At 39.8% G+C, this 24474-nt stretch overlaps 1 protein-coding gene across 1 annotated transcript in view; it reads left to right on the forward strand.

Annotated features, from left to right (window-relative positions):
* Window positions 1–843: 843 nt before the first annotated feature.
* The window catches only part of LOC131078987 (fructose-bisphosphate aldolase-lysine N-methyltransferase, chloroplastic), a 137515-nt gene continuing 113884 nt past the window's right edge, over window positions 844–24474 (forward strand). Inside the window, exon 1 of the mRNA XM_058016851.2 lies at window positions 844–1513. Within this exon, the coding sequence (XP_057872834.2) occupies window positions 1334–1513 (180 nt within the window). The 5' untranslated portion in view covers window positions 844–1333. The remainder of the gene's footprint in view (window positions 1514–24474) is intronic.

Here is a 24474-nt window from a genome sequence, read left to right on the forward strand (position 1 = left end):
AGAAGTCGAGTTGGGAACTATGGACTGGATTTCCTCCAGAGCATAGAGATGACACAGGTGGTTCAAAGGCTGTAATTGGTCGAATGGAGGTAACGGGTGACAAAGGCAAATAAATTATGGTAGTAAATTAGTTTTTGCTCTTTCCATACCTACTGTAATGAAACTTTTGGTGTAGAATTTTGTGTATGTATTCAAGCCAGAAGTAGTCACTTTTTTATGATTGTATGGTTTTAGCAGGACGGGGGTGGAGTAGCTTTTTTGTATGATTGTAGAGTTTTGCAGGTTGATGGTGATGTTGCCATTTTGTATGCTTTGTAAGAATTTCGTAGGATGGGGGTGGTATATGGAGGTTGTGGCTAAATTGGCTCCAAAAAGTCACGATTTCCGCATAACACAAAGGTTAGTCGAAAATTATAGAATTTGGTCATGCTCGACAAACTAGTTGCATCTTTCATTTTTTGGAAAAGTGTATAACACAAAGGTTAGTGAGATTAGCCGCGCTCGTATATGAATCATATGCATATTTTTGGAATTTCTGATGATAATGTACTTCTTTAATAATATCAATAGAAAGACACATTTATCGATCATTTTTTTTTTATGATAACTAATTTTTAAATTTATATTTAGTAACTAATCTTAATTTATTTTATAATTTTGAATATTAGATACTTTGATTTGAAATTTGATATATCAATCATATTACATAATTTAAAAAAAAAAATATAAGTATGCTAGTTAAATTTTTGTTTGGCAAGGAAATTACGTTTTAGGTCCCTCCCGTAAAAAAGTACACCGAGCAAATTGACGAATCTGTAAATTAGCATAAAAGATAACTGGGAGGTTATTTAGGAAAACTCCAAGGTGATTTAGAGAACAAGCACAGTTCAGGGATTGCATGGAATAAATAAAGCATGGATTAGACATACAAGTATCCAATGCAGCAGTAAATTTATATACCAGGTCCAAGTCCACCATATATACATTGCAACATACACAAAGTCCAAAAACACAGACACCATAATGACTGTACCAAAACACGGTGAGTATGTCTGTGACTGAAATAAATGCAAGGACTAAATAGACTATAACCAGGGGCGAGTGGTTCACAAGGCGCGTTGGGGTACTGAATGTCTGCAAAGGATTATTTGGATCACACCACACGATATGGACCCCTGAAACACTGTTCTGGATGGCTACATTTTGCTTTTACATTGAAATCCAGATTGCTGGGCTTGTGGGCCATTGAGAAATGTCAATTGGTATCACTGGTTTGCTATTGAGCAGTACTTTTAGAGGGAATTCCCATGTGGGTCGGTGAGTTTGGGCGAGGATGAGGAAAGGAGAGAAACATGGTGGCCAGAAGAAGAAGAAGACGGCTAGAGTCAAGAAGGTTCTTATGAACAAGAAGGTGGGAGTGTGGTGTAGAACAAAGAGTGGTGTAATATGTTTACCCCAGCCTAGTGCAGTTTGCTCTGGGATTAGGACCCGTACTGCCTGCTCCGTTCCTCAGGTATGCTCGGTACTCTACATCACTAAATCACATGTTTCAGTTGTACTTTTCAATGAGCTTGTTTATATTTTGCTATTGATTTAGTTTGAATCATATATTTCCCATAGATTTTTCAATCCCATTGTTTCTGTTCTGTTATTGGCTTGGTTTAAGTTGTTATGGACATTTTTTGTGTGTAAAATATCTGTATTGCTTATCCTCAAGCTGCCTTGGGTATGTTTGTTTCAGTTGATCAATGGATTGATTTTTGGGCTTTAATTTGTGGATTATACGCATGGCCTTTTCATTGTAGCAGAATAGCTGACCATCAAATTATACCATATCAACAGTGTAAATTCGTTACTAGATTATGTGATTTTGAGCTGGTGAGGTTCCGCGCTCAATCACTAACCTACATTTATCAAGACACTTGAGTTGTAATCTCCATTGGGGGCAAATTCTGCAACAATAATACGCACAGGTTAACACAGGCCAGGGAATCCCCAGGAATTGGAAATTGGAGCTAATTGCAAGAGAAATCAGTCAGTTTTACGAAAGCTAAAATCCCAATTGTTTCACCCAAAGGTATCCTGCAAGAGATTTGCCTCTAAAGTTCTTGGGTAACCCGTTCTACTATGTGGTGCAGTTTAATTGTTTGTAAGCCTCTACCCTTTAAATCATCCTTATTCAGAAAACTTATATATTGCTAATCGTTTACAAATATTCTGTTCATACGAACATCAACATGAGTCTGATTTCACCTTCTTTCAAGAAACCACACTAGAACCTTCAATTGGAGACCACTAGAACCTCCAATGGAAGACCAAGAGCCACAACTTAGAAGTCTACTTATTTAGAAACCACTTCCACATTGGAAGCCAACTAATGAAGACCAAGAGTCACAATTTAGAATTCCATATTAGATGTTCCTTTGGAATTTGAACTTGGGTCTCCACAATGAGAACTCAATACTTTAACGAATTAAGCTCAACCCTTTGGACAATCCAGGAAACTTAGAGCTATTCAGATGATGTTTAAAAGGGCTATTGCTAGTAGTTTTAGCTGTTAGGCCCAGGATATGCTAACTAGTGGCTCTGATTTCAGCTTCAATGTTTTCTGCAAACCTTTTGTCTAGAGCGCCTGGCTTTGCAGTGTATGCTATTTCATGAAATAATCACCAGTACAAACTCTTCAGTGTTGTACATCATCAAAGAAAGTGACGGGAGATCCTTTCCTAGCAGTCTGGTTTTGTTTGCTGAACTGCAGCAATACAACCTTCTCAAAATACTATCTGCTAGGCTTCATCTCATTATCTGCAATTGTGAGCTGTAAATATTTCATACTCCAAGTATCTCTGAATTTCCTCATTCATTATATAGATGGAGCTGCATCACGACTATCTGAGAACTTCTTCCTGCTACTTTTTCCTCTCTACAATGGCTCCAAATGAGTGCCCGATAGTCATTTTTATATGTGGAAAACCAACTCTACTTAACATTTGATGAAAGAGAAAACATTTCAAAGAAATAAATAAAACCCTTGAAATGAGAACACTATCCGTGGACAACCAACCCTATCTGGGTATGCACCTGCAAACCTTTGTTCTTGCATTGCAGAGAGATGCCAGGCCTGAGACTTCACTGTTCAGATGGCTTAGGTATATTTTGAGCATTTTTCAAGCTATACTTTTCAATTTATTCTGAGATGTTTGTCTGTCATTTCCAATTGTTCTTTAGTTTGAGTCTGATATCAGTACTAGTTTGAAGCCCACTGTCTATTTTTTGCCAAAAAGCCCTTTGAAAATGATTTTGGGGTTTAGCATCTCTGCCCATGGTAATAGTTTTGGGCACATCAAAGTAGCACACAATTTCCTTGAAGAAAAATCAGCTATTTGCTCACATACGAATCTTTTTACGTAGACTAAAATGGTCTACCTAATAAATATGTCCGTGAGAACAAAAGAGAAGGTCTCACAATTCACACTAATCCCAAACTTGATTCCTATCCAGTATCAACAAAAAGACCATACATATGCATATCCCTAGGCTTGTGAGGCTAAAATAACCTTTTATTTGTTACACAATAGTTATCCTTACCAAAAGTTCTGTCAAGACCTCTGGCATGTTACCATAACAAATTAAATTCTCCTTCGTGTGAGATGCGGGAATGTATTACTGCTTGCCATGCAAGGAATCCATTCTATGCTCACAATGTTCTTCCATCAATACCAATAAATTACAATATTTTGACAGAATCTGATAATTCAATTAGAATTCATATGCATTTTATACTTCTCTAATCCTTTAGAACTAATTTCACATCAGTCTTCATCAGATTCATAAGTGGGGACAATTCAAGGGAGAAGGTGAGGAGGAGCTCTAAGGTGGACGAGGGAGACGAATAGTCACCCTCCATTGTTGACCTTGGATCAACTTACTCTTCTAGAATTGACTTTAATTAGTGTTTTTCGTTGCATCTTATGGGATTATCGTCTTTTTTTCTCTTTGTTGTGGTGTTGGTGTTGCTTGGTTATGAATTAGTTTAAGTTGGGGGGCTGCTGCTTGGGTTGGTTTTTGATTGAGGGTTTAAGAAAGGTTTTAGGGTCAATAAACTTTACTTTTTTTCTTTTTTGAATTGAGTATGGTAGAAAGAGAGTAGTGTACTTCCTGGAAAAAGTTATTTTGGAGCATAGGAATTTATGGAGGAAGATGGAGCTGATAAGATGGAAGATGAAGAAAATAAAGAAGAGGATATAGAGCATAAGAAGAAATCATATAGAGAAGTCCTTAGCAACGAAGAGAAGTTTTTTGCAAAAGCTAAGTTTGAGGTGAAGCAAGCCAAGGGTGATGGAGGAATCCTTAGAAATGAACAAGTATGAGGAGAAAAGAGTAAGGTGTGTCCCCCCCCCAAAAAAATTCTTTTTCATGGAGCCTAACATAGATATGTATTTTGTGTTGCGCCTTGCACCCACACTCCATTTTGTCTTTTTTGACACAATGAGCCCCCCCTTTTGTGTTTTCTTTTCCTTCTTGTCCTTGTCTTTTTGGTTTGTTCTTTCCTTGTCTTGTTTTTTGTCTTCTTTATTTATCATTGAGGCTCTCCCATTTGGCATGCCAAATGCATTGACGCCAATCCCTGATGTGTTAGAGTTGGTATAGAATACCCTACACCATGCAAGATTGGCTGAAGATTATAGCCATCCAAGAGCAAGGCACTCCATGAAAGCATAAGAGAGATCAGCAATGATAGAGTAATGCTATTCTATCAAAGGATGCAAATGATACAATGATATGTGATATAATGTTACAAAGGGGACCCCATGGATATATAGGCCAAGGTGAATGTAGGACGGCATACGATTATGACGTGTCTTAATCTTATGACTCGAGACATAAAGATATAACTTATCATCCACTTAAAATGGAAAAGTCATAATGTGATAACTATCCACTAAAAGTGGGAAGTTTCCTATGTGTTCCCTAAGTAAACTTAAGTAACATGTGTGATTAGGTCCTAGGTGTCGAACTTGCTAGGTACAACACTAGGTACAATACCCCTTTCACACCAACATGAGACTTACTTTTCATGTGGTTTGTCTCACTATTGTTGTTGTCAGAGTTTTAGGTTTTGTCATGTAGTAAGCCAAATGCTTGAACCATGAAACCTTGATGGCGACGCTGTCTTGTCACCTCAGGACTAGAACCTTATGGTGCTTGGTAGGGCATTTATTGTGTCTCCATGTTGATGTTGAAAGCTGCCACACTCCAATCAGATGTTCTAGGCCACGCTGCTAAAGAGTACAATCCAAAATCTCCTAGAAACTGATGCAGAACACTGTCCTCTGAAGATAAAGAGAACTCCAAATATTGTTCATAAGAATCCACAGTCATGTCAAACTCAAAAGAATGATCATGTAGAGAATGAACAAGAGGGTCAAAATTCTCCCTCATAACAACTGAAGAAGGATCATCTGCATCAAAGAGAAGATGAATGTGATCAATGGTGTCTCCCATATCTGAAATGTAGGACTCCATAAACAAACCTGCAATGTTTTCCAAGTGATCATCCCATGAAACCATGTTTGGAAGACAATTTATGTCTTGTTGCACAAAATCACAGGGAGCCCAAACTTTGGCAACACAAGTGTCATCAAGAGCAACAGTAGATGGAGATGGAGTATCAACAAATGCCTCTAGAACCTCAGAAGATGAAAACACTTCAAGATTCAAATGACCATACCGGATCTCCTCAAATTTGTCCTTACTAGATACCATAGTGTGTACATTAACTGAATGAACAATAGGAGAAAAATATGAGAATGTGTAGACACGAGATTGGTGATCACCTCTGCTATGCAAATATCGGATTATGACATAATCTGGTGTGAACTCAACACTCTTTCCTGCTCCACCATGTGCGTTCTGATAGATAGAAAGGATATTGGTTGACAATGAAGGCACACAAAGAACATCATTGAATGCTCCATCATCCATGTCAAAAGATCCCCTCCCACAAACATGCATATATGTTCTGTTAGCCATCAGGATATGTGGTGATGAACAAGACTCAAATGAAGAGAAGATACTCTTTAATGAAGCCATATGATGTGAGGCTCTTGAATCAAGTATTCACCTATCTGAACTAGAATCTGTAATTGCAACAAGTGCTTGCCCCTTATGTATCTCTAGCTTAGTCAATGATGATGAAAAATAAGAACAAGATGAACTCCCTGGCATTGTTGAAGGCAAACTGATTTGATTCTTCTTAAGAAGATACTTCAACTCATCAATTTGTTTTAAATAACATTGGTGTTCATCATGCCCCGATTTCTTGCAATATGCACATTTAGGCTTCTCCTTTTTAGATGATTACCCTTGAGAGGGAGAGTATTCAGATTCTTTGTTTAGCTTGTTCTTTTTCTTCTTTTGCTTCTTATCGGGATTCCTTGTTTCTTTTTTGTACCTTAGGTTCACTTGCCACAAATGCTTGGTGTTTGATAGACTTGATTAGATCCACGTGAAGTAACTTTGCTTCCTCTTAGATTAGGAGATTTGCAAAATCATCAAACCTAGGATCAACATATGATGCTCATATAGAAAGCCGATGGGTATGAAAGCTAGAAACAAACACTGGATTCTCAAGACCAAGCTTAGATAACACATTAAGAATCAATTGCAAATCCTCTTTTTTGGTATTACAATTCTTTAGCCGTGTTCTTAATTGCTTGATTTTGGAGATGTAGTCTTGGATGTGGTCAAAACCTTTTGGATCAAGATTCATGAGATCATTATCAATCTGATATACCCTAATCTTATTAGTTTTACCATACAATTTTTCAAGAGTCTCCCATGCTTCCTTAGGTGTTTTACATGATTCAATATGAAATTGCAAATCAAATGAGACTAATGAACATGTACATCCAAGTGTCTTCTCTCTTTCAATCTCCCATTTTGTTAATGCATTAGAATCAATTGGTTTAGAAATTGTTTTCTTTGGATAGGCAAGATAACCCTTTCCCATGAGATAGTTCCATATTGATTTCTTCCACTATGCATAATTATGTGATGTTAGGAGTTCAATTTGAGATTTCACCATAATGTGAACACAAAAACATGCAAAAGACCACCACAAGATTACCCTTCAAATAACTCAATCAAGAATCCCCCCAGCAAAATATGATTTGGCACTTTATGCTCAGTGTGTTTACAATTGCTTGATGCCAAAAACAACAAGCTAGACTTGTTCTTAGTGCTTATAGATGCCAAATTTCGTAGTATGCTCAAAGTACAATTTTTACACAAAATGACAGCAATTTGATCATACCGCTGTATAGTATAGGAAAAATCATGCACTTAAAAAAATGACACCCAAAATATTACGTATGAGCCCAAATGGAGACCTGAAAGGTCCCAAAACAAGGATTGCTTAGCAACACCTGTGAGGATCTGCAATTTCTGGAAAAACTAGGCACCAAAATCAAAAACCAATTGCACCACTGTGAAGAGCACAAAATTCTACTCCAAATAAAAAAAGATTGCACTGAAAAAAGACGTCGGATGATTGAGTTATGGGCCTCTGAAGTCGAACTACAAAATAAAAAATGCCAATGGAGGGGGCAAATTTTTTAAGCTCTGCTGATGTCACCAGGGAGTACTACTTGGAATATGCCACTTGCTTGGAATATTTGGCAAACATTCCATCCACTGCCAAAAATTCTCATCGATCTGATATTAGACAAAATATGCTTAGTTTTGGCTGAATATTTTTTGAATTTTCTAGTGATATATGCCAGCCACTTGCCGAGGTTTATTGAGGCCGCACACAGAGGGGTCAACGCTTGACACATGTCAAGGGCACAGTGGTAGACTACGTTGCCGATTGCAGTGTTTGTAGTACCTTGTGTACCAATAAGGTACACAAATATAACTACAAAATAGAAAAGGGTATTTAAAAAAATTGTAAATAATTTTTTTATTTTATTGACTGATTATGTTGATTACACAACTTGGTTGGCTGTACGACCTTTAATGGTGGAGTGGGGGGCAGATTTTTTTTCAGCTCCGGGTGACAGTGTCCGATTTTGACAAATTGGTAGTCGATCTTGGGTCTTCTGAGTGCAATGGTAGGTTTGGTCTTGGCCCAAAATTATCAGAAATGGTAGTACTCCCGGATTTGGCAACCACCTTCACCTTATAGATTTGGCCTCTAGTGTCCAATTTGGACGAAACAAAAGGCAAATCTGACTTTCTTGAACCTTTTGAATCCAATGGTAAACTCATATTTGCACCAACAAGCTCCAATTTTGACCTGCAATACAAGGCCATGAAAACAAAACCCCCAAAATGCTCTTAAGATTTGCAATCTAGATCTCTCAAATAAAAATTACAAGAAACAATCCCACAAGCTCTGATACCATGTTAGAGTTGGTATAGAATATTCTACACCATGCAAGATAGGTTGAAGATTATAGCCACCTAAGATCAAGGCACTCCATGAAAGCACATGAGAGATTAACATTGAAAGAATAATGCTATTCTATCAAGGATGCAAATGATACAATGATATTGGATACAATGTTAGAAAGGGGAACCCTTAGTTATATAGGCCTAGGTAAACATAGGATGACATAAGATTATGACATGTGTCTTAATCTTATGACTTGAGACATAAAGTGATAGCTCATCATCCACTTCAGGTGGAAAAGGGATAATGTGATAACTATCGATTAAAAGTGGGAAGTTTCTTTATGTGTTTGCTAAGTAAACTTAAGTAACATGTGTGATTAGGTCCTAGGTGTCAAACTTGTTAGGTACAACACTAGGTACAATACCCCTTTCACACCAACATGATGCCTTCTTTTTGTATGGTTTGTCTCGCTATTGTGGTTGTCGGAGTTTTAGGTTTTATCATGCAGTAAGCCAAATGCTTGAACCATGAAACCCCAATGGTAGTGATTTCTTGTTTGTAGAACACAAATTTGTAAGCCAAATGCTTGAACCATGAAACCCCAATGGTAGTGATTTCTTGTTTGTAGAACACAAATTTACTATTGAGAGGGGGGGAGGGGGTGAATCGGTAGTAAATAAAAACTTTTAATTCTTTGTTCAACTTAAAACTTTTAAAAATCTTTTAAACCTTTTTGAATCTGAAATGATAGCACCAAACTGAAACATAAAAGCAACACCACACAATGAAGCCAATACACAAAGAAATACGTGGAAACTCAAGGTGGGAAAACCACAGTAAGAAATGCTGCTAGGATCAACTGTCCTAATCCAGCCTCACAGTTAAAATGATTATAATAGTTTTAGGGCACCAACCCAAGGAGTCACCCAACACCTTCTACTTCAAAAGCACCAACTTTTTCAGATACAATCTTGTCAAAATGAGCACCAACTCAATGAAAATAGAGATGTGAATGTTACTGATTCATCCACAAACTTTGCCACTTTTACAAAAAAACACAATCTAATTGATTACATCCTTCATATGATCTGAAACAAGTTCCAATTTCTTTAAAAAAACCTGAAAGATGTTTTCATTATATTTGCATTGTCTTGCGGATCTTAATTAGTCTGATTTTGATTGCAAAACTGTGATGATAATGAGACAAAAGTATATATATGTCTTTAAAAATATGCTGACAAGATAATGCTATAGGCAACTGAAATCTCAGTAGTGTTTGATCTGAAACCTTTCACTGATCTGAAGATCATTATCAGTCAAAACTGAACCAGCAAACTAGATGAACCTTGTACTGAAAATATTATCTAAAAAACTCCAGTTTCAATCACCAGTTTCTTACACTTTACAACCATTCAATAAAATTATGACAAGATTATTATACCTCAGTGCATTTGCTCTGCTACAAATCTTCTTGCCACGGTACAATCGTGCTCATTCTTTGCTCACAGCAGTCAAAACAGTAGTATCATTTTCTTCACAATAGCATTTGTCTTCTTCCGTATGGATATGAAATCTTCTCACTAATTTATATTATTGATTTCTTACAACTATAAAGACAACTTCAACTCACCAATACGATGCCTTTAAATAATATATTATTTGGTTTGAGAAGTAGTTGGGGGGAAGTTACAAACTTCCACGAGTTAGCTCTTTTGATAATCTTTTGTTAAAGCTCATAATTTCTAACCGTTTTAAACTGCCCAAATAACAGTTACAAACTCCGCCACCTGTAATGATTATAAGTGTAAACAATTTGCAAGCAAGCCAATCTTCTTTCGATGCCAATTAAGATTACTATCACCACTTTTATCAGTGTTTTGTTTTACAAAACATGTAATCTGAATGTGAACCAACATTGGAGGAAAGAAGATCAAAATACAAGGAGGAAAGAAGATCGAAATATCATATTTCTTCCACTGCTGTGCGTGACGTGTTCTCAAGTTTATTTAAAGTATGATACTTTGTTTGTGTTCAATTGTTCTAAACTTGTTCACAAACTCTCATAGAAATCTGATTACATTTTCTGTGTGCAGTGTGAAATATAACCCAAAAATTCAATGTGCAGATTGTGAATAAGTGCAAATTTTTCACAATACGAATTCATTGCAATCCTATACCTGTCATGTTCCCTCAATTTTTCTGACAATATATATATTAATGTATCCTTAAAAAGAAATAATATAATAAAATAATTCACATTAATTATTAGATTGCAATTGATTATCAAATATCTAAAAAGGGAAAATAATAGTAAAAAAAATCCAATGATTATTAACTTATATCGATTGTTAAATGTTAATTACCGATTGGGGGATGTAATGGTTAAGCAACGAATATATGGAAAGCGGTGACTTTTCAAGGAGTCACCGCCATTCCAACAGGCATGAATCTCCATTACAAACATGGAGAAGGATAAGTATAAGGTTCGGGGGAAGACAAAGAAAAAATATAACGTAAGGAATCAGAATCTACGCCACCAACATCACGCCCAGGCATCCGATAATTCCTCTGGTACGAATACATGTTATAAGTTAATTGAAACTCTGTGTTATTACTCTGCTTATTAGCTTTCTCTATGACGCAACTGTTATATTGTCTTATATCTATATAATCTTCACAAGTCAAATACATTCTGCATAATAATATAATCCTCGCACAAATGCTTACGCTGCAATAATCACATTAATTTCTGATAAATAATTCAGTCTGATAAGATTATATATATATATATATTTCGTTTTCATAAGAGTGGATTCTCTGAACAAAAACGCAATCTACAATAATCACGTTAATTCCTGAGATACGTGATTCAAGCTGTAAATCATTAATATATACTTTTAATCTGTTATTATCTTACTGATATTTGTACTGTGATCAATAAATTCTGCAAATGCTAAGAATAGATAATAAACTGTTATATTGACTAAATGATAATACGAGATGTAATAATTCCTGATATTGATAATAAGTTAAATACTGCTAAACTGACTGAATAACCAGAATTTCTAAAGCATAACATGAATTTGTTTATGAACAATCTAAGCAACTATATAAACCTATGATCGGTAGGGGAACTGCTATAAGACACCCTATGTGATCACCATCAATAGGGGAACTGCTATAAGACTGATAACTCAGTGATGAATAGTGAGTACCAAACCGGTACTGAGAGGGGGGGGGGGGTGAATCAGTACAGGCACAAAACACTTTTCTTGAACCGGTTTGATTGCAAACTGCAAACTATTGGCAATCCCTAACACCGGTCCAAATCAGATTTACCTGTTAAACACAGTGCAACTGTGAAAGATATGAACTGGTCAATCTTCTTAGCTTTCCATACAACCTACTCCCTCATTTGCACTTTGTTCTTATGCATAAACAGATAATCTATCATCAGAGATATAATAACTTGCTAGATCAACATGATTCACCGCTTGACAGAAAACAACAAAGCATCACATGAAAAAGACATCACACATGACACACATATTTTTCACGTGGAAACCCAACTGGGAAAAACCATGGTGGGGATGAATACCCACAAGCTGTTTTGAACTCTTTAGAAGTCCGCTCTGTTAGAAGCCTAGTCCGGTTAAGGACAGTTACAACAGGTTCTGTTAGGAACCGATCCTGTTAGGGATCACTCGGTTAAGGGATGGCTAGAATACCCGGTTAAGGGTTAAACCCTGTTAGAGGTTACCTTGTTAAAGGATTTTATGAACTCAATGGCTTTGAGTCACCCTGTTAAAGGATTTACAACAAGCTGGTTAAAGCTACCCTGTTAAGGTATTTTCCAACTGTTGAAGTGATTAGAGATCAATAGGTATTACAATGATCTGGTAATAGCACTAAATGCCAATGTAGATCCGCTTTAGTTCCTTCCTTCTGCACACACACTATGCAGGTATCAATCCTCTCAACTGGTCTGGCAATAATCACGTATCTCTGCACATAGATACACACACAACATTTGCCAACAACCTTAGCATTAAACACCACATCGACCTTATAGGAAACAGATATGTCGGTAGCATAAACCCTAAACCCTAAACACTTAGGTTGAGAAATTTAGTCGGTTCAATCCTGACCATCGAACACTTTGCATTTGAATACAACGGTCTTGAACAGATCTCAAGACCTTTTCCATCGTTCGTTCTTCGCCGCTTCTTGGAGGTGATAACCCATCATGCGTTCTCCACCATTTGCAGAGACTTCGCACATTCTCGAGGTAGATAGGATCAATCTCCTTCATGCAAGATCCTTCACGTGCACGAGGCTGACATGGCAACACGATTTGATCTCCATTACAATGCTAACTCATCACACAATGCCATCGGTTGAAACACACAGGCTCGAAACACTTCAACCAGAAACCCTGAAGCTAAGACTACCAACCGGTAGTTATGCCATATGAACCCTAGATACAAAACATTCCATATACCGGTTCTCGTTCCGACATACCGGTTTCTAGATACCGGTTCTCGTTCTGACATATTGGTTTCCATATACCGGTTCTTGTTCCGACATACCGGTTCCGGTTCACAACATCATACCAGTTCACTTGGACAAGCATATTGCTTCACTTTTTCACATATGCCGGTTCACAACATCATACCGGTTCTCTTTGCCAGTTGCTTAGCTTCAATAATCCTGTTCATTCTTCATCATGTTACCAGTTCACTCTTTAGCATATTACCGGTTCTCTTTCAGCATATTGACATCAATGACAATACAATATCATCATGTCAACATATTCTGCACATATGCCAACAATCTCCCCCTTTGGCATTGATGGCAATATACAAAGATATCTCTCTTTCTGCATCACATCTTCTCCTTAATACTGCAGATATCTTTTCACTTCACATCTTCTCCCCCTTTGACAATGCCAAAGTGGAGGCACAAGCTTCCCTGTTCCACTATGCTGCTCTCCCTGAGGAGTAGCATCCTTCAACACATCAATCCTGAAAAGATATAGCAAAGTAAGATCTGACTGATGTGGAGCACAAACCTTTAGATTACCTCTTGAAGGGGCAGCACCCCTAACTCACCTCTCAGATAGGTAAAATTAGCCTTCGGTAGAGGCTTGGTGAATATGTCTGCTAACTGCTCCTTACTGGAAACGTGTTCCTATACCACCTCTTTGTTCTGAACCTTTTCCCTCAAGAAATGATACTTGAGTTCAAAGTGCTTGTTTCTAGTATGTAAAACCGGATTCTTGGATATGTTAATTGCACTTGTATTGTCACAGAATATACTTACCGGTTCAGATACAAGAACTTTGAAGCCATTCAATACATGCTTCATCCAAATAGTCTGGGTATAGTTCATAAAAGCTGCAACATACTCCGCTTCTGTTGTAGACTAAGAGATACAGCTCTGCTTTTTACTCATCCGAGACCAGTCTACCACCGAGAAAGAATGCACCACTAGTTGTGCTCTTCCGGTCATCTACATTACCAGCCTAATTAGCATCTATGAACACTTTCAGGTTGAACTCATTATTGTATGGATACCATAACCCATAGTCAATAGTTCCCTTCAGATATCTAAGAATCTGCTTGACTGCTACCAAGTGGGATTCTCTTGGGCTTTGCTGAAACCAAGCGGTAATACCCACTGCATGTGCAATGTCTGGTCTGCTATGCACTACATAATGCAACTTACCAATCATTGATCGGTCCTTCTCATTTACCAATGTTGAGTCATCCCCTTTTGATAGTTTACAATCGGTCACCATTGGTGTACCAACTGGTTTACTGTCTTCCATGCCAAAGGTCTTCAACACTTCTTTGACATACTTGGACTAAGTAAATAAAGATTCCATTTTTCATTTTCTGAATCTGCAGTCCAATGAAGAACTTAATTTCCCCTATGAGTGACATTTCAAACTCCTTTTTCATCTCATCTGCAAAGTCATGACTCATCTTGTCATCTCCACCAAAGATTATGTCATCAACAAATACTTCGCAAATCAGAATCTGATCTCCTTCTGATTTCAAGTAGATATTGCTATCTTCACTTGTTCTTTCAAATCCAATCTTCACAAGATGGGAATGCAAGCATTCATACCATGCTCTTGGTGCCTGCTTCAGTCCATATAAGGCTTTATGTAGCCTACACACCATGTCACTGTCTTCTGATAGGGCAAACCCATCTGGTTGCTCTATAGACACCTCCTCTTCAAGTATTCCATTCAAAAATGCAGATTTTACATCCATTTGGTATACCTTGAATCCTTTAAAAGCTGCACATGCAAGAAGCATACGAACTCCTTCCAATCTTGCTACTGGAGCAAAGGTTTCTCCATAATCTTCTCCTTCTTCTTGGGCATATCCTTTACACACTAGTCTGGCCTTGTTCCTTACCACCGTGCCATCCTCATTCAGCTTATTTTTGAAGACCCATTTGGTTCCAATGACATTTTTATGTTCCGGTCTAGGTACCAGAGACCATGTGCCATTCTTCCTTATCTGGTCAAGTTCCTCCTCCATTGCCTTGATCCAATCTTCATCTTTATGTGCCTCTTTGAATGATTTAGGCTCAAATTCAGAGATCATACATGAGCTTTCTCTGACCTTTCTTCTTGTAAGAATTCCTGCATCTTTGTCTCCTATGATCTGCTTTGGATCATGATTGAGTTTGACATACCTAGGTGTGTTCTTAACAGCTTCCTCTTGCTTTTCTTCATCATCCTCATCTTCATCAGCATCTACCGGTGTAGGAGGACAATTGCTGGTACTGGGCTGATTTGCAACTGGTTCCGAGAAGGTTACTACCGGTTCATCTCCTACATGCTCTCTGCCAATTTCCTCTAATTTCTCAGAGTTTTCATCAACCCTAACATTGATGCTTTCAACAATTCTCTGAGTCCTATTGTTGAAACATTTGAGAGCTTTGCTCTTAGTGGAATACCCTAGGAATATTCCCTCATCACATTTTGCATCAAACTTGCTCTGATGTTCACTCCTCTTGATATAACATTTACTACCAAACACTCTGAAGTAGCTTACCACTGGTGTCTTACCGGTCCAGTACTCATAAGGAGTCTTATCCTTTCCTTTCTTGATGAGTACCCGGTTCATTGTGTAGACTGCAATGCTCACCGCTTCTCTCCAAAAGGTGTGAGCGACCTTTCCTTGGATCAACATAGTTCTAGCCGCTTCAACCACAGTCCGGTTGTTTCTCTTTGCTAGGCCATTCTGCTGAGGAGTCCGGGGGGCAGACAGTTGCCTCTTGATGCCATTCTCTTCACAATATTTGTTGAATTCACCGGAAGTGAATTCCCCTCCTTGATCAGCTCTAAGGCATTTGATTCTTCTACCACTTTCCTTTTCTACCAGTGCTCTGAAAGCTTTGAACTTTCCAAAGGCTTCAGACTTGTCCTTCAAGAATGTGACCCACATTATTCTTGAGCAATCATCAGTAAGAATCATAAAATACCTATCTCCCTGCACACTCCTAGTTTTCATAGGGCCACACAAATCGGTATGCACAAGATCAAGTAAGTTGTCAGCAGTGAAAGATTTACCTTTGAAGGTTGAGGAAGACATTTTTCCCAGTTGACATTCTCTGCACAAAGGATTTTCCGGTTTGCTTAGCATCGGCAGTCCTCTAACTGCCTTGATCTTACTGGCCTTCGCTATGTTATCAAAGTTTACATGGCAGAGTCTCCTATGCCATATCCAACTATCATCAAACATAGCCATAAGACATGTACTTATATTTGCATTCAACTGAAATAAGTTACCTTTGGTTTGCATACTGGTGGCCATCAGTTCACCATTCTTTCCTTTGATTTTGCACACTCCATTTTTGAATTCCAGAGTGAGTCCACTGTCATTCGGCTGGGCAACACTCAATAGATTGTGTCTAAGACCTTCCACCCAATACACATTGTCAGCATTGCTCTTTCCATTTAGAGAGATGGACCCTCTGCCTTTGACCATACATGGTGCATCATCACCAAAGCGAACCACCCCACCATCATACTGTTCCAAAGATATAAACTTGCTCCGGTCACCAGTCATATGGTGAGAACAACCACTGTCAATAATCCACTCATTGGAATTATCAAAGCGGGAGACAATAGCCTTTTTGTCTGACACATCCTCCTTGACTGCAACAAACACAATATCTTCATTTTCTTCGTCTTCTGATTCCTTATCTGTGACACCTTCATCAACTGCTACAGAATAGTTTCTCCGGTTTCCTCCTTTGAATTTCTTGAACCTTTCCGGTTTGTCCTTGTTGTCACCATTAGGACAGTTTATAGCGATGTGTCCTATCCGGTTACAAGAGAAGCATTCCAAAGGAAGCTTACCTCTGTATTTGCCGGTTCCCTTAGGAAGTCTCTTGGCAAGAAGAGCTTCAAATTCCATCAGAGTCTCCTCATCATCCATTTCTCTGCTCTGTCTTGCTTCACCGCTGGTGCTTGCTTCTTTTCCTTTTCTGGATGGTGCAGCAGATGCTCTAAAAGCTGATTCACTCTTTTGAACAATGCCATCAAAGCTATTTAGCTCATAGGCTATCAACTTTGCAATGATGGAGTCTAGGGATACCTTAGTCTTGTCTATTGATCTGAACTCCTGAATAGCAGCAACCCTTATTGCATAGACCGGTAATAGGGATCTCAAAACTTTGCTAACAACAATGGAATCTTCCATTTTACCACCTGCACTCTTGAAATCTCCAACAACAGTTTTGATTCTTATTCCATATTGTTGAATGGTCTCACCTTCAACCATCCACATGTCTTCAAACTTCCCTCTAAGGCTTTCTTCCTTAGCTTGTTTTACATGCTCATCACCGCCATAGATATTCTCAAGAGTATCCCATACTTCTTTGGGATTTTCTTTATCCTGGACATCAATAAACTCAATGTCAAATAAACTATTGATTAGGGCTTCCATGACTTGCCCATTCTCCTGAATCTCTCTCTTTTGGTCATCGGTGAGAGTACCGGTAGTGTTGACGTGTTTTTTATGACGGCGTCCAACACAGAATAAAGTTGCCCAACAGTCACTTCACTCTCTCTTGATCAAAGTACAATTGCATGCTGATATAGTAGGGGAATCAGACAACCGACTCCAAGGTTCCTTTTATGCTGCGGATGTGACTCAGTTGGTTGATGTGATTGCTGGTAATCCAAGGGGGCCTTACGTATGTCGAAGAAATTTGTTCAAGCTTAAGAATTTATTGATGCGGATGATTTGCAATGAAGCTCTAAGTTTAAGATTCTTTGGACTTTGAAATGTGCAGAAAGTAAATAGGAATAGGGTAGGGGGAAACTAAACTAAAGGTAATCTAATCCTAAGAACAAGGAGACGGGATAAACTTGTGCAAAATCCAACCGCGCTTCGCTTTGCCAGCAAAGCACAACTTACACGAAGGCGGTGCAATCTTCAGGGGGAGTGCTAAGGATTTTCAAATCGTCAAAAGAAACCTTCAGATAGAACAATCTCTTCTAACAATCGAAGTTGAACATACACATATGACAAGGCTCAGACTAACTTTGCACGGTATGCAACAATCAGCTGCACACCAAAAGTATGAGCAGGAATTTGGCAGCAAGCGATCCTATCAAATCCAGTTCATCTAATTGCATGAAAACAAATCTAATCTATGAAGAGAACGAGACCATGCGAGTTCCAAAACAACACAAGAACACACCAACAATTGAACAATGTATTAAGTGTTTGCTTCAAAAACTCTTAGCAACAATCTCTGACTATAGTCTCTCCTTCTTTACAAATGAGGGGGTCACCCACTTATATAGGCCTCAAGCCCAGATTACATGCAAAACCCTAATTAGGGTTTGCCCAAAAGATTCTCCACACATGATGCAACAAGGTGGGAATCTGCATTAAATAACCCACTATGCCCACTTACAATAAATTTAAAAGGGCCTAAAATAGCACCCACGATGATGATCATGCCCGAAATATAACTGACGTTGTCATAAATACTCATCACTCTTCAAGTGACGGCGACATGCGAAAGAATCTGTCATAAAACCATTATGAGGGGACGACATGCAAGAAGATTCCCTTATCCTGTGGTGGCATGCGTTGACCGGTCCCGCGCCTAGTCAATGTTCTCTTCAGCCATAAATATGCCATCATGGTTCAGTCAAAAGACTTTCGTCCAAAAACGGACGACCATTATCTCGCTCATTAATGGCGTAAGTAATGAACCTACCGACGACGGCTTCCAATTCTCCGATGGAGACACTTGGCACATTCTCGATGTTGAATTCCATCAAGGCAATCTCCTCTTCACTTCTAGAAAAGAAACTTTCCCAATCCGCTGTAGCTTCCAGTGTTTTCTTCATCATACCGGAGAATGAAGAAACATTTGCAAAATGTTCCTTGGGAAATGAACCGACGAAGAAGAAATCATGCAACTGGGATTTCAAAGAATTCATTGTTATTCCCCCGTCGCTGAGTTTCCTTGAAAATAAAGCTTCCATGGCACTGAGGATTTCTTTCTGTATCCCTCTGATGGATTCCTTCAAGGTGACGGAATCAATGCTGAATTTATCAAGGGTGTTCTTCCCTAAACAGATGGCGTAGAACCATCAGGGAAAGTCGTAGGCTTCATTCTCCTGGATTACTTTCCCGTCTACCAGTGTTTGCCTTGGAGTCCTCATCAGAGCCTCGAGTCGGGAAATGGTTAAGTCTTGGTAGACATCAACATCTTCCCATAGTCCTTCCGTCGTTTCCAACCTACTTAGGAGGGCTATGAACCTCAAATGGAGCTGAGCTAGATCTTCTACAAATTTCCCTGCCTTAGCATAAACATCCTCTACCCATTCTCGGAAATTCTGTGCCATTGCCTTTGTAAGTTCTGCATCGTCAATTACTTCCTTAGGAAGGAAGGGAGGGGGACTGGATGAAGGACCTGCTTCCCTGAGGGGTTTCTTGAAACTCCTGACATACTCGCATAGAAGTTCGTTTTCCTCCTTCAGCCGCTTACACTTTGCTTTTGTTTTCAACAATTTCTCCTTCATGGTAAAGGAAGAATCGTCGAAATCTCCCATTACTTGACCAGTGGAAGCATGGCCAAGATCCACCTGTCTGATGATGTAATCTTCCTGCTTGATCTCACTCCTATCCCTATCCACAGTAGGTTCAACAATGTGCAAGGTCCGGGCTTCGAATTCTTCCCTGACTACCTTGGAAAACTTCCGGGGGGCCTTCCTTTCCGGTGGCTGATCCATCCTCTTCAATAATTCTTCTAATTCCTGAGCAGGATTGGGCTCCCCTCTTGCTTCATTTCCCAATCTGCCTACCAACCAATCCGGCACGGGGATGGAATGGCTGTACTCCCCTACATGCTCCCGCTCTTGAGATTCCTCTTCCATTTTGCCAGGGATAGTCTCTATGAAATTATCCTAGCAAACTTCTTCCAGGCGCGGGGAAACCTCTTGCCTCTGACTTCTTGGCTGATGACGGCCCTGTGAAGCATTGATGCTGAGTATATCAGGTGCTGGAACGTTTCCTGGAAGTGGGCCTGCGGGATGTGGGAACATTTCTACTTCTTGTATGCTCGCGGAGCTGACTGGTGAATGTTCCCTTCCTGTCCTCGTTCTCTTTTGTGGAGGCTCCTCCTACTGGGCTTCCTGCTGAACCTCGCGCGGGATTTCCTGTTGAGCATCCTTCGTCTTTGTTATTGTTGGCCTCTTTGATGCACTTTTTCCTTTGCCTATTCGGGCCTCTCTTCCTGCCTGACCCTGTGAAGAGTCTTCAGTTGCCTCGCTGTGAGAATCCAGATTTCCCATCAGCTGGTATGTCAGAGGGACATGGTTTTCAACCAACTTTCTTGTCTGCTTGTCAATTCAGTGCTTAGTGAATTTTAGCACTGGCCTAGCCAAAATGTTCAAATCATCTGCCTCAGGCTCCGACCAATCTGGCAACAGGATAGGTTGATCTTTTATCTTCTCGAATTCGGGTTGCATCAAATCTGAGTCTTCCTTTACCTGATCTGGCACCTGATGGATCTCACTTATTCTGATGGTGTCGAGGGGCAGTCTGGAGTGCATTCTTCTCCGGACCTCAAAGTCATCCTCGGCACCGGCCCAGTAATCCTCCAAGTGAAATCTGTGTATGAATTTGACACCGGCAACCTTCTTGATCTGGCTGTAAGGATCATATTGGGCCCTGGAAGTGTAAAATGGTAGTCGATAGAATGCCAACTCGCTTGCTGCACTTTCAGCGGCCTCCAATCCTGGGCATATCTCCATGAAATCCCCCAAAACAACTGGAAATTCAATAGATTGCTTCTTCTTCTTCTACAGCTGATCGTAGGCAGTCAATTGCCTCATGAGCTCGAGCAATATAAGCTTATCTGACGGATATCTAGGCAATTTGTAAGATTGGAAGGAGAAACCCTGTGTCCTGATGTAGGTGAACTTGGGAAACTGCAGGAATGCGGTGCCATACTTCTGGACCAAAGCACTTGCTTGCGAAGACAACCTCATGTGCAACTTATTTTGCATGAGTCGTGTCAGGTAAATGGTGAAGGTGTCATTCGCCAACTTGTAAGAATTCACGTGCACCTTTAGCTGAGCTGGACCGCAGCCCATGATTCCTCTTGCTGGCAGCCCATCGAATCCACCCCTTCGTGCCAGCATATAGAATAGGTAGGAACTCATGAAGAAGGATTGAGACCTTTTCTCCTGCAGGTTCTTCAATTGTTCGTGCAAGTAGTGGCTGATCAATCTAGCCCAGTCAATCAATGTATTAGAATTCATGATCTCGCCAATGTAGAAGAACATCCAAGGCTTGAAGTTCACCGTGTGTGAGCATCCCATTACCCTGCTCAACATTTTTATCATGTCCACATATTCTTGCTTGAATTCGAAAATTGTGAGAGTTTTGGGCATCTTGGAAACGTGTACTCTAGGTTTCAGCAACCATTGCTTGTTGATCAAATTAGCACACCTGGTGGGGCCTGCTTCATAGACTGCTTGGGCTTCGCTGCTGGTCCTGCAGTTCCGAACATTCTTATCTTGAATGCAGCCCAGTTGAACGTGCCAAAGTTGGTATCACTGATCTCTTCCCATCTTGAATTCAACTGAGAATGGGGGAGAAAACCCTTTGTCTCTGCTTTGATCATTGCTTGCCTGGAGATAGTAGCTGTCCTGCTAGGTTCCGCCATCCTGGGAATATTTCAAAATGATGAAATAGAGACTAATTATAAAAACTTTTTACTTCTTTACTCTTCCTTTCCTGAATCTTGCACGTGAAAAATGAAATGTTTTATCCAACTTATATAGAATTCTCAAGAGGCATCAAATTAGTAACTATATTTATGGCGTGTCATATTTTCCTTAATTACTATGACATGCAAGGCAGTTTCCCATGCATGTGAGTTCGAATTTAGAACCTTCCTTAAATGCTCCTAGTCATGCGTGTCATGCTGTGGAAGATTCCTCTTGCCAACTTGTTGATTCCATACTTTCCAATTTTGGAGGGAGATTGCAGGATCTTTCTCGGGATTTGCTCAATTCCACTCTGACTTGTCATCTTGTGCCGTCGAAGGAACTTTCCTGGCCTTTTCTCCATATCCCTATTTTTTAGGGATCTTCCTAAATTTTAGGAGTCAAGTTCATTGGATGGGGAATTTCATCCCGATTCGGAATCTATAAAAAATTCCATATTTGGCCAGGATTTGATGTCTAAAAATAGCATAATTGAAAATTCGCCCGAGGGGAATTTCTGCTTTTATTCTTCCTTGACTCCTTGGAATCCGTGCCTTAGGCAAAATTTCAAATTTTCTGTTTGGGTGAAATTTTACCTTGCCAAGGATTCATGAATTTTCCACTTGTGAATGCCTTCATGATTTCAGCGCCCCAGACCAGACCTGGGCGCATTTTGGCTCTGTCCATGGAGAGGCGGAAAATTGCACTTGTGAATGCCTTCTTGGTTTTAGCGCCCCAGGCCTGACCTAGGCGCATTGTCACCCTGTCCATGGAGAGGCGAAAAATTGCACTTGTGAATGCCTCCTTGGTTTTAGCGCCCCAGGCTTGACCTGGGCGCATTTTTGCTCTGTCCATGGAGAAGCGAAAAATTGCACTTGTGAATGCCTCCTTGGTTTCAGTGTCCCAGGCTTGACTTGGGCGCATTTTTGCTCTGTCCATGGAGAGGCGGAAAATTGTAGTTGTGAATGCTTTCTTGGTTTTAGCGCCCCGAGCTTGACCTGGGCGCATTTTCACCCTGTCCATGGAGAGGCGGAAATTGTGCCTGTGAATGACTTGTTGATTTTAGCGCCCCAGGCCTGACCTGGGCGCATTTTCACCCTGTCCATGGAGAGGCGGAAAATTGTGCCTGTGAATGACTTCTTGATTTTAGCGCCCCAGGCCTGACCTGGGCGCATTTTTGCCATGTCCGTGGAGAGGCGGAATTTCTTGCTTGTGAACGACTTCCAGACTTAGAATATTTTGACCTTCCACTTCAGGGATGATTCTTCAGATTTAGCCATTTTAGACCCCTGCCTGTCTGCTTTCAACTTTCCAGATTTAGAAGTGATTGTGCATGTTGACTCTCTGTCGTCTGCTAGCCTGACCCTGCCACAAATAGACTTTCCCGAAATAGAAACTTTCCAAAATAGAAATTACTAAAAATAGTAAGTTTGATTTTTGGCAAAATGGCGACATTTTGGGACTCGGAAAAATCCCTAAAAAATAGGGACTTTCTAAAAATAGAAAGTTACTCCGTTTGGGCTCAAATTTTGCTGGGAGGTCCCCTGAAGGGTCCCGACTCTAGTCGTATGCTTAGTTTTTCCAAAACCCTAACAGGAACCCCTAAAATCTAGGACAGAAGGCAAAACCCTAGAAAAGGACAAAACAGGCCTTAGACCTCACAAAATTTGCTTGACAGAGAAGCAGATTAACCCCAATTGACTCCCAAACACTCGTAACGCGGAGAGATTGAAGAGATTGCCACTAACACACACAAAACGAAAGCCAAACGACCAAAAGGGCCTAAAAGCAAAGGGGGGTCCCTATCTGGGATGGGGTGATGTGTGATTAGGTCACAACAGGTAGGGATAACATAAACATTCTCAACATAGCTCCAATGTTGAGCACCCATGCTTCTGATGTATATCTTCATTCTATCCTTCCATATTTTAAAGTTATCTCTGTTGAATTTTGGACCTTCCCTCTTCATCATTACAATAGGATCTTTCCCTCAAGCGGTTAAGCTTACAACACAGAGGACCTGGAGGGTGCTCTGATACCAATTGATAACTCAGTGATGAATAGTGAGTACCAAACCGGTACTGAGAGGGGGGGGGGGTGTGAATCAGTACAGGCACAAAACACTTTTCCTGAACCGGTTTGATTGCAGACTGTAAACTACTGGCAATCCCTAACACCGGTCCAAATCAGATTACTACCAGTTAAACATAGTGCAACTGTGAAAGATATGAACTGGTCAATCTTCTTAGCTTTCCATACAACCTACTCCCTCATTTCCACTTTGTCCTTATGCATAAACCGATAATCTATCATCAGAGATATAATAACTTGCTAGATCAACATGATTCACCGCTTGACAGAAAACAACAAAACATCACATGAAAAAGACATCACACATGACACACATATTTTTCATGTGGAAACCCAACTAGGAAAAACCACGGTGGGGATGAATACCCACAAGCTGTTTTGAACTCTTTAGAAGTCCGCTTTGTTAGAAGCCTAGTCCGGTTAAGGACAGTTACAACAGATTCTGTTAGGAACCGATCTTGTTAGGGATCACCCGGTTAAGGGATGGCTAGAATACCCGGTTAAGGGTTAAACCTTGTTAGAGGTTACCTTGTTAAAGGATTTTATGAACTCAATGGCTTTGAGTCACCTTGTTAAAGGATTTACAACAAGCTGGTTAAAGCTACCCTGTTAAGGGATTTTCCAACTGTTGAAGTGATTAGAGATCAACAGGTATTACAATGATCTGGTAATAGCACTAAATGCCAATGTAGATCCGCTTTAGTTCCTTCCTTCTGCACAC

Source organism: Cryptomeria japonica, chromosome 11, assembly GCF_030272615.1.
Source record: "Cryptomeria japonica chromosome 11, Sugi_1.0, whole genome shotgun sequence".
Taxonomy (NCBI): domain Eukaryota; kingdom Viridiplantae; phylum Streptophyta; class Pinopsida; order Cupressales; family Cupressaceae; genus Cryptomeria; species Cryptomeria japonica.